At 37.2% G+C, this 12,178-nt stretch overlaps 1 protein-coding gene across 1 annotated transcript in view; it reads right to left on the bottom strand.

The window, feature by feature from the left end:
• Positions 1-12,178, bottom strand: part of LOC101993692 (probable ATP-dependent RNA helicase DDX60) — an 81,273-nt gene that overhangs the window by 58,637 nt on the left and 10,458 nt on the right. Inside the window, exons 5-7 of the mRNA XM_005369808.1 lie at positions 10,862-10,978; positions 8,263-8,424; positions 558-716 (exon numbers count right to left, since the gene is read on the bottom strand). Coding sequence (XP_005369865.1) covers positions 558-716; positions 8,263-8,424; positions 10,862-10,978 — 438 coding nt within the window. The remainder of the gene's footprint in view (positions 1-557; positions 717-8,262; positions 8,425-10,861; positions 10,979-12,178) is intronic.

Below are 12,178 nucleotides of genomic sequence, written 5' to 3'. Positions count from 1 at the left end.
TATTATAAAGAAAGTAAAAAATACAAAAAGAAAAAATGTATATGGATATTTTTCATGTTATAAAGAACAGAAAAATCTGTTTGTTTAAAATGAAGAGAATAAACTGAAGTGTTAAAAGATTCTAGCACTGATTTTCACAGAAAACTCTGGAGAGAATTTGGCTTTTTGTTTTCCTAAGGTCTCCAAAATTTCTGGAATGGGAAAAATAAAAAAGCTTTGCATCCGTTTCCTCACTCTTTCTCAACACAGAAGGTGGTGGTCACTAGAAACTTCCTCGTTAATGACACAAATCCTGACTTCCACAAGAATTTTAAGAAGGAAAATGTCAAGAAGCTCCTCTTTGGGTTGGATGCATGGCATGATGGTTGTTATTAATAACAATCATATTACGTTATATGATTGTTGAAACTAGTCAAGTAACTGATTTAAACAAGCCGATCTTTCAAGACTCCAAATTTAACACCACCCTGTATAAGTCTGTTTTAAAGATATACATGGTTTTTAATGTATCCTGTAGTTAAATGACAAAAGTATAAGTGAAAGGAGAGTATATTTACCATTTTAAAGACAGTCTTGAGGTCCTCAATCCAACCAGAAGTGATGAATCTTGAGCAGGCTCTCTGGGAAAGAGGTAGGTGGAGTTGGAAAACCACACTGAGGCAATGGAGCTTACAGAAGTCTTCTACGTCCTTCAGTGTTAAACAACTACCTTGTTCCTGTAGAAAGTAAAGAAGGTGAATAGAGAACAGCAAGCTGGGAGACTACACACTCAATCTGTGAAAGCCTGAACTTTGCATCTAAGCTCTCTAGGTGGGAATTCCACATTTACAATTTCTCCTTTTCTGAGACAGTAATTACCCAGAAATAAGGCTGTGTTTAAACATGTTTGAGATAGAGAGGAAAGGAAGCTTCTTGCTTTGCAGAAGTGGTGTAAGGCATGGCTCAGTATTTTCAGGGACTCCAGGTTTAAACTAATAAACCAAGTGATGAACAGATCCATCTGGAGGGGTAAGTGTGTGTCCCCCGCCCCGGCTGGCCAGACGCCCCAGGAAGGGAGCACAGGCATACTCTAATCCCCTAAACTTTCTGGCCATTCAATGGGGTTTCTCCACGGCTACTGATTTTCTATACTTATCCCACCTCAACTTGCCCCCCAAGCACCCCTTTCCATATGTGGGGTCCTAGGATCCCCCAACTCAGCCTGCTTCAGGGAAACAGTGATAAGTCCAAGGCTGCAGGGGTTTCTTTGTTCCACTAAGTTGGCATCTACGAAGCCTGCCCTTTTCTCTGCGAGGTCCTTGGCCAGCAAGTGGCCCTGATCCAGTACCAGGAGATCCATCTGGAGGGATAAATGTGTGCCTGCCCAGTTGGTCAGATGCCCCGGGAAGGGAGTACAGGCACACTTCAATTCCTAAACTTTCTGGCCATTCAGTGGGGCTTCTCCCTGGTTACTGCCTTTCTCTATTTATCCCATCACAGCTTGCCCCATAAGCACTTATTTTCATCTGCAGGGTCCTTAGGTCCACCATCACAGCCTACTTCAGGATGGAGAGGATCTGAGAGCCAACTCCAGTGCTGAGGGGACCTAAGAGATGTCAGACCAATAAAAACCCCCAAGTACAAAGTTAGCTACAGCAAAGATAGGACCAAGCCACCAAGACTGTTCTAACAGTATTTGAAGAAAGAGATATGTGGGTGCCAATGCAAGAACTCCTCCAACAATCTGAAAAACAACATGATAAAACCAGAATCCAGCGAACATACAACAGGGAGACTTAAACACCCTAAACCAGAAGAAGTAGAAGAAATAGATTTGAAACATAACATCATGAAAGTGTTAGAGACCATTAAACCATAAAACGCCTTTAAGGAAATGGATGAGAAGACTAACAAAAAGTTGGAAGAAAATAATAAATCCATCAAAGATACCCAAGGAAACCAAGAAAAATGAATCAAATAGGTAACTGAAAAAGTTCAAGACTTGAAAACTGAAAATGGAGACAATGAAGAAAACACAAACTGAGAGATGGTAGGATATGGAAAATCTGGGTAAACAAACAGAAACTACAGAGACAAGTATAACCAACAGAATATAAGAGATAGAAGAAAGAAAATACTATAGAGGAAATAAACACACTGTTCAAAGAAAACAGCAAATCAAACAAATTCTTAACATAAAACATCCAGGAAATCTGGGACACCATGAAAAGACCAAACCTAAGAATAATAGGGGTAGATGAAGGAGAAGAATTACAGCTCAAAGGCCCAGAAAATATATCCAACAAAATTATAGAAGAACACTTTCCCAACCTAAGTAAGGATATTCCTATGAAGGTACAAGAAGCATACAGATCACCAAATAGACTGGATCAAAAAAAAATCCTTCACAATATAATAATCAAAACACAAAACATACAGAGTAAAGAAAGAATATTAAGAGTTACAAAGGAAAAAGGTCAATTGACATATAAAAATAAACTTATCAGAATTACACCTGACTTCTCTATGGAAGCCATGAAAGCCAGAAGGTCTTGGATAGATGTGCTGCAGAAACTAAGAGACCAAGGATACAAGCCCAGACTACTATGCCCAGCCAAGCTTTCTTTCACCATTGATGGAGAAAACAAGATATTCCAGGATAAAAACAAATTTAAACAGTATATAGCCACAAACCAAGCCTTACAGAAAGTACTAGAAGGAAAATCACAACCCAAGGAAACCAACAAAACCCACAATAACTCAGAGATCTAATATCCCTCCACCAGCACAACTCGAAAATTGAAACACACAAACACTACCACCAATAAATAAATAAATAACTGGAGTTAACAACCACTGGTCATTAATATCACTTAATATCAATGGAATCAGTTCACTTATAAAAAGATAAAGGTTATGAGAATGGACATGAAAACAGAATCCCACATTCTGCTGTTTACAGGAAACACACCTCAAGCACAAAGACAGACATTACTTCAGAGTAAAAGGTTTTTCAATCAAACGGACCTTAGAAACAAGTGGGTGTGGCTATACTAATATCTACAAAATTGACTTCAAACTAAAATCAATCAGCAGAGATGGAGATGGACACTTTATACTCATAACAGGAACAATTCATCAGGATGAAGTCTCAATCATAAATATCTATGCCCATAATATAAAAGCACCCACATATATAAAAGAAACATTACTAGAACTCAAAGCATACGTCAAAACCCACACATTAATAGTAGGAGATTTCAACACTCCTCTATCACCAATGGACAAGTCAGTCAGACAGAAAACTAACAGATACATAAGAGAACTATTGGAGGTAAGGAAGCAAATGGACTTAACAGACATCTATAGATCATTCCACCAAAATAGGAAAGAATATACATTCTTCTCAGCATCTCATGGAACCTTCTCAAAAATTGACCACATACTCAGTAACAAAGCAAACTTCCACAGATACAAAAAAAAATTAGTAACCACCTGTGTCTTATCTGATCACCATGGAATAATGTTAGAATTTAACAATAATTCTACCCCCAGAAAGCCTACAAACTCATGGAAACTGAACAGTCAACTACTGAATCATCCCTGGGTCAAAGAAGAAATAAAGAAAGAAATTAAAGTCTTCCATGGATTCAATGAAAATAAAGACACAACATACCCAAACATATGGGAAGCTATGAAAGCAGTGCTAAGAGGCAAGTTCATAGCACTAAATGCCCACATAAAGAAAACAGAGAAAGCATACATTAGAGACTTAAGAGCTCACCTGAAAGCACTAGAATAAAAAAAGAAGCAGACTCACCCAGGAGGAGTAGAAGACTAGAAATAATCAAACTGAGGGCTGAAATCATCAAAATAGAAACAAAACACAGAAAACAATCCAAAGAATCAATGAAACAAAGAACTGGTTCTTTGAGAAAATCAACAAGATTGAAAAACCCCTATCTATACTAATCAAGAGGCAGAGAGAGAACAATCAAATTAACAAGATCAGAAATGAAAATGGAGACATAACAACAGACACTGAGGAGATTCAGAGAATTGTTAGGTCTTACGACAGAAGCCTATATGCCACAAAGTTAGAAAATGTAAAAAGAATGATTGTTCTTAGACAAATACCAGATACCAAAATTGAATTAAGATCTGATGATCAATTTAAATAGACCAATAAGTCATGAGGAAATAGAAGCTGTCATTTAATAAAAAACCTTCCAACCAAAAAAAGCCCAGGACCAGATGGTTTTAATGCAAAATTTTACCAGAACTTCCAAAAAGGGCTGATATCTATACTCCTTAATGTGTTTCACATAATAGAAACAGAAGAGTCATTGCCAAACTCTCTTTATGAAGCTACAGTTACCCTGATTCCAAAATCACACAAAGACTCAACCAAGAAAAAGAATTACAGACCAAACTCACTCATGAACATTGATACAAAAATTTTCAATAAAATACTGGCAAACAAAATCCAAGAACACATCAAAAAAAATTATCCATTATGATCAAGTAGGCTTCATCCCAGAGATGCAGGGCTGATTCAACATACAAAAATCTATCAATGCAATTAATCATATAAATAAACTGAAAGAAAAAACCATATGATCATTACATTAGTTGCTGAAAAAGCATTTGACAAAATTCAACACACCTTTATGATAAAGGTCTTGGAGAGGTAAGGGATACAAGGATCATATCTAAATATAATAAAAGCAATATAGAGCAAGCCAACAGCTAATATCAAATTAAATGGAGACAAACTCAAAGCCATTCCACTAAAATCAGGAACAAAACAAGGCTGTCCACTCTCACCATATCTCTTCAACATAGTGCTTGAAGTTGTAGCAATAGCAATAAGACAACATAAGGAGATCAAGGGGATTCTAATTAGAAGGGAAGAAATCAAACTTTCGTTATTTGCAGATGATATGATAGTGTACATCAGTGACCCCAAAACTTCACTAAAGAAATCCTACAGCTGATAAATACCTTCAGTGATGTGGCAGGACACAAGATCAACTCAAAAAAGAAATCAGAAGCCCTCCTATATACAAAGGATAGAGAAGTAGAGAGGGAATCAGAGAAACTTCACCTTTCACAATAGCCACAAATAGCATAAAGTATCATGGGGAAAAACTAACCAAGGAAGTGAAAGATCTATTTGACAAGAACTTTAAGGCATTAAAGAAAGAGATTGAAGATGACACCAGAAGATGGAAGGATCTCCCATGTTCTTGGATTGGGAGGATCAACATAGTAAAAATGCAATTCTACCAAAGGCAATCTATATATTCAATGCAATACCCATCAAAGTCCTAACAAAATTCTTCACAGACCTTGAGAGAACAATAATCAACATTATATGGAAAAATAAAAGACCCAGGATAGCCAAAACATTCCTAGAAAATAAAGGGACTTCCAGAGGCATTACCATCCCTGACTTCAAACTCTATTACAGAGCTTCAGTATTGAAAACAGCTTGGTATTGGCATAAAAACAGAGAAGTCGATCAATGGAATAGAGTAGAAGACCCAGATTTAACCCACATACCTATGAACACCTGATTTTTGATAAAGGAGCTAAAAGTATTCAATGGGAGAAAGAAAGCATCTTCAACAAATGGTGCTGGTATAACTAAATGTCAACCTGTAGAAGAATAAAAATAGATCCATATCTATCACCATGCACAAAACTCAAGTTCAAATGGATTAAGGACCTCAATATTACTCTGAACATGTTGAACCTGATAGAAGAGAAAGTGGGAAGTAGTCTACAATATATGGGCACAGGAGAACACTTCCTACATATAACCTCAGCAGCACAGACAATAAGGGCAACATTGAATAAATGGGACCTCCTGAAACTGAGTAACTTCTGTAAAGTAAAGGACCCTGTCATTAAGACAAAAAGGCAACCTACTGATTGGGAGAAGATCTTCACTAACCCCACATCAGACAAAGGTCTGATCTCCAAAATATATAAAATAACTCAAGAAACTAGACATTAAAATGCTATTTAACCCAATTAAAAAATGGGGTACTGAAATGAACAGAGAATTCTCAACAGAAGAAGTTCAAATGGTCAAAAGACACTTAAGGTCATGCTCAACCTCCTTAGAGATCAGAGAGGGAAATCAAAAAAATTGAGATACCATCTTATACCTGTCAGAATGGCTAAAATAAAAAACACCAATGATAGCCTCTGGTGGAGAGGATGTGGAGTAAGGGGAACACTCAATCATTGCTAAGGGGAATGCAAACTTGTGCAACCACTTTGGAAATCAGTGTGGCAGTTTCTCAGAAAACTCGGGATCAACCTACCCCAGGATCCAGCAATACCACTCTTGAGAATATACCCAAGAGATGCCCTATCATACTACAAAAGCATTTGTTCAACTATGTTCATAGCAGCATTATTTGTAATAGCCAGAGCCTGGAAACAACCTAGATGCCCCTCAATCGAAGACTGTATGAAGAAAGTGTGGAATATATACACATTAGAGTACTACTCAGTGTTAAAAAAAAAACAAAACAATGACATCTTGAATTTTGCATACAATGGATGGAAATAGAAAACACTATCCTGAGTGAGATAACCCAGGCCCAAAAAGATGAATATGGTATGTACTCACTCACTAGTGAACTCTAGCCATAAATAAAGGACTTCGAGCCTATAGTTCACAAGCCTAGAGGAGCCAAATAACAAGGTGAAGCCAAATAAAAACATATATAGATCCTCCTGGAAATTGGAAGCAAATAAGATTGCCGGGCATAAGTTTGGAGCATGGGGGTGGGGGTACAGGTGGGAATGTGGGAGAGGAGATGGGAAGAGAGAAGGGAGAAGGGAAAGACTGGGGAGAGCTTGGGGGAGTGCCAAGGTGGAGATGGAGGAAGGGCGGATATAGGAGCAGGGAAGAAGATATCTACATTAAGGGAACCATTTAAAGTTTGGCAAGAGCTGGGCGGTGGTGGCGCATGCCTTTAATCCCAGCACTCGGGAGGCAGAGGCAGGCGGATCTCTGTGAGTTCGAGACCAGCCTGGTCTACAGAGCTAGTTCCAGGACAGGCTCCAAAGCCACAGAGAAACCCTGTCTCGAAAAACCAAAAAAAAAAAAAAAGTTTGGCAAGAGACTTGGCTCTAGAGGGGATCCCAGGTGTCCACGGGGATGTCCCCAGCTAGGTCTTTGGGCAGCAGAGGAGAGGTTGCCTGAACTGGCCTTGCCCCATTATTACACTGACGATTATCTCGAATTTCACCATAGAATCTTCATCCGGCGATGGATGGAGATAGAGACAGAGACCCTCCTCAGAGCAACGGACTGAGCTCCCAAGGACCAGTTGAAGAGCAGAAGGAAGGAGAAGACGAGCAAGGAAGTCAGGACCGTGAGGGGTTGGACCATCCACTAAGACAGTGTTCCTGATCTAATGGGAGCTCACCAAATCCATCTGGACCGGAACTGAAGAGCTTATGATCAAACTGGACTCTCTGAATGTGGCTGCCAATGGGCGTTGACTGAGAAGCCATTGACAAAGGCACTGGGACTTGTTTCTACTGCATGTACTGGCTTTTTGGGTCCCTAGTCTATTTGGATGAACACCTTCCTAGGCCTGGACGGAGGGGGTAGTGCCTTGGACTTCCCACAGAACAGGGTACCCTGCCCTCTGAAGGAGGGAGAGAGAGGGAGGAGGGTAAATGGGGGAGCAGGAGGGAAATGGGAGGAGGGGAGGACGTGTAAATTTTTTGAATGGAAAAATGAAAAAAATGAAACAAGAAAAAAAAGAAACCTAAGAACAGTAGTCTCTCCCCAGCCAGTAGGGTACCACTGTGTGAGCCTATCTTTCAAAATCACTGAGAAATTTGCACAAGAAAACCTCAATCCAAACTACAATACTATTTAGCACCTTGGGTTGGAGGACTGTTACTCCCAAAAACTGAAATTCTGTGCTCTAATAGTGGAATAGAAGTAACAATGCTTTCGTGAGCATTTCGTGAACTGTGCACAGAAAAGCCCAAAGCACAGTAGCATAGCAGGTTGTTTCTTCCTTTGCCTGTCTGCAGGTGATGAAGACCACATATGTCCTATGTGAAGCACCTGTAGGTAACACACTAAGTCATGGAACAGCGTATTCCTTTATGACATGAATTGCAGGGATTCTCCTATTTATGCTGTTCATATAAACAAGAGAGAACCCATTGCAACGTGGGGAAATGGTTGGTGAAAACAATAAAATAAGAAAGCACAAATGCATCCCAGTGCAGCAACCACACCTGTCTGTCTTCGCACGTCTGCTTGGAGGCTTTCTTCCCTCTGTTCTCTGAAAAGCAGTGGTACATTTCCAAGAAGAGGGAGCATGAAGTGACACAAAGGGCTCGCCGGATGTCAGAGCCTTCTGGCCAGAGTTGCTTGAGTAGAGACATCGTCTCACAAGCCTGTCACCACAGAGAATTATAACACGTCATGACAATTAGAGAACTGTATTTATACATAAGCACTTACATAGTAAGAAATGAGTCCATATGAACATATGACAACTGTAGCTATTTCCACTAAAAACATTATGAACACAAATTTTGAGTGGTAAAATTATTTCAAAAATTTTGCGAAAATTCTTAACAAATACATGCATAAAAAGTGGTAAATCCACAAGGAAATTCATGACTTAAAATCCTAATTCTCTAATGAAATGCAAATATGAGAAAATGAAAAATGTTTACATTCTTCAGTAATATTGAAACTGCATTTTTTCATTGATGATATCAATGTGCTTTTTCATCTTTTACTACTTTAGTAACAGTCAGCACCAGAAATCATGGGGTGTCAGTCCTAATACTCTGCTAATGAAGTTACAAATGGGCAAAGACATATGACAATACATTTGCCATTCAGTATATTGATACTTTTCATTCAAGTTCTAAAGATCTAACCTAAAAAAACAATCCAATATTTGCCCAAAGATGTGTGTACCAAGGCGTTCATCATAGAATTATTTGGAAAAGAAAATCTTCAAACAATTTAAATGCTCAGCATTCAAGAAATACCATATATTCATAAAAATAATACTTGTAACTCTTCAAATCCCTATCATGCATATATAATTTTGTGGTTAATATACATGATTAGAAGCAACATATATCATGTCAATCAACTTTCTGAAAGTATTGTGTGCTTTTATAGTTATTTTGCACAAAATCTCCTCTTCTGCATCAGTTAAAAAAGAAAATAGTAGTACTAGTGATGAAATGTTTAAAGGGGAAATAATGTATTCCATCTGGAGCATTTATCAAGTTCCCCACCACACTTGTGATGCCTCAAGATGGGTAGGGACCAAAGAAATATTCTATTATGAATATTATGAGAAAGACAAAGGATTGATTTTATTAAAGAGTGAATTAGAGCCATCATAAAAAATACTGAATCTGCCATAGATATGTAAATGCTATTTTTAAAAGTAATCTTTAAACTGAAACTTTAATTTTCTCATTTTTTTAAAATTATTCATTTTACTTTAATGTATGAGTGTATTGCCTGAACATATGATTGTTCTTCATATATGCTTGGTGTTCACAGATGTCAGAGAAGGGGGTGGGATCTTCTATAATTGGAGTTATGGATGGTGGTTAAGATCATCACTTAAAATTATAATAAAATCACTTAAAATGATAGTCAAAGAAATACATTGAAAATTGCTGTCTCTATATGAAAATCTTTGTCATGTAATGAAAGCAGTATTCAGAGAAAAACATATAACACTAAACAATGCTTAATACCAAAAGTGAGAAAATAGATCAATTAAATGCTCTTCTAAAAAAGTATATAAAAAGAAACAAGAAAATAAAAAAAGTAAAAGATGAAATCATAGCCTAAGAGAATAAAATTTTATATATCTAGTCAATATTTCCAAACTCAAGCTGCAATTAGACAAACATTATTAAACAAATAAGAGAAATCACAGACATACAAAACAAGAGACACTGAGACAGAAACCCACTTCAAAGGTGTTTGAAGTTCTACTTTAGAACTTTTAATGAAACAAACTAGAAAAACTGAATTGTTACTTTCCCAGAACGAATTGGAGATTTGTGTCTTGTAGTATTAGTTGGCCTAAGTACACCAATAGTCATGACATAGGTAAAGCAACTAAGAAACCATACCGACGGACATGTGCCAAGTTTCAGGCAGAAAATTTTACAAAATTATCAAAGATTGGATAATTCCTCTGGTTTAGACCGTATGTCAGAATACTAAAAACAAAGTCTGAACATTCTCTTCTGTGAAGCACATAAAATGCTACAAATAAATATAAGACAGTAAAAAGACTGAAATTACATTAAAGTATCACTGATGCCAACCAAAGCAAAAATTCAAAAGAAAATAGAGCAAACAGAACCCAAGACCATATTAACAAAGCCATACAGCATGATGGAGTATATGGATACCAGGAATGCAATATTAGAATATGTGCAAATGCAATATGACATTAATAATAGTAGGGTCAAAACAACAGTACTGTGGTATATTTACACTACTGTATTCATTGTCTAAACAATAGGAGAAGCTCAGGGTCATCCTCTTTGCATCAGAGTCTAGGCACATCTTTATCTGAGTCCTACTTAACAAGAAGAAATAGAAACATTTCTTCTCAAAGCAGAAATAAGGGAAAGATGTCTAGTATCTCTCCCACTCTCCACTGCTACAAGAGACCTGTTACTATATCCATCAGACTAGAGAAATAATAGAAATTTACTGGTCTAAAACAAGGTAAAACCTAGAAGTGATACGAAGGGTTGTACTCATACCTACACACATACACACACACTTTTATAAAAATAAAGTTCAATTAAAAAGTGTTTTTTTAAGTTCTATTACCTTTTCCACCATATTATTGAATGTCAAATCTCCAAATAGAGTTGTTAAATCCAGGTCTCTATATTTTTCCAACTGTTGAATCAGGGTTTTGTAATCAATCATAATGTCCTTCTCAAACTGAAAAAAATATGATAAATTTTCACAAATACATCATTGTTTTTCATCTACAGAACTCAGAAATCGAAGAAATAGTCACATTACAATGCAGTCCTGAGTTTACAATCTACCCTGCTGTGATCGAGGATGGTCAGGAAGACTTGGAAACCCTTCCAGGTTATCCCATCTAGCAATATATCACCTGATTTTAGCAGTTCCACAAAGGTACAAATGATATAAATTCAGTGTGTTTCACTATGACACATTTCAAGCAAGCACCTAAGAGATTAGAATCCTCTCCCCCTGGGCTCTACGGTGCTGGAAACAGTCATTGCCAACAGTTCCATGCCATTTCCACTAGTCTACAAATGGAGTCATAAGCGATATTCCATTGTATTTTAAATTCTAAGAACTCCTCAAATCAGTTAATGTAAAAACATTTCTTTAAGGTGAATTTTAGTAAATTGGGGCAAAAATTATTTTATAAATAAAATTCTGCTTTAAAATTTGTTCTAGGAAGAATATTTGTAAGGGTTCTTAGGTTCAGAAACTGCTACCAACAGAATGCTATAAACTTGGATGAGTTGTAGCTCATGCATTTAATCCCGGCACCCAGGGATGCAGAGGAATTGTAGCTTTGTTAGTTCCAGACCAGCCTGAGCTACACAGTGGGACACAGTCCACATAAAGAAAAAGGAATCGCAACATAAACTCAATATTTAGCATTTGCCCTGGATGTAAAAATAAAGCCCAAGCCTGTTTCTGCTCATAGCTGGCATTCAGGGTTAGGAATACTTTAGTGATAGGAATCCTAACAAAGCAAAATAAATCTATTTGCATATATGCAAATGTGTGATAATGAACATGATGCAATTCTCAAAGAGGCACATATGCTAATTGGTTTTAAACCTACTTATTTGAGCTATGGAATGATATTCATATGCAGAACTTACCTTACCTCGTGAAAAATAAGCAAACTATATTTATTTATAAAGTTAGTAAACATGCTAACTTTGAAACTTTCAACAAATTAGTTAGCAAATATACCAACATAGGTAAAATAAAACCATCATGAAATTTGAATGCTGCTATGAACATAGTTGAACAAACGCTTTTGTCGTATGATAGGGCATCTCTTGTGTATATTCCCAAGAATGGTATTGCTGGGTCCAGGGATAGATTGATACCGAATTTCCCGAGAAACCGAAACACTGATTTCCA

This window comes from Microtus ochrogaster, unplaced genomic scaffold (genome assembly GCF_000317375.1).
Source record: "Microtus ochrogaster isolate Prairie Vole_2 unplaced genomic scaffold, MicOch1.0 UNK61, whole genome shotgun sequence".
NCBI classification, from domain to species: Eukaryota; Metazoa; Chordata; class Mammalia; order Rodentia; family Cricetidae; genus Microtus; species Microtus ochrogaster.
This window is presented reverse-complemented; position numbering and strand designations above follow the sequence as displayed.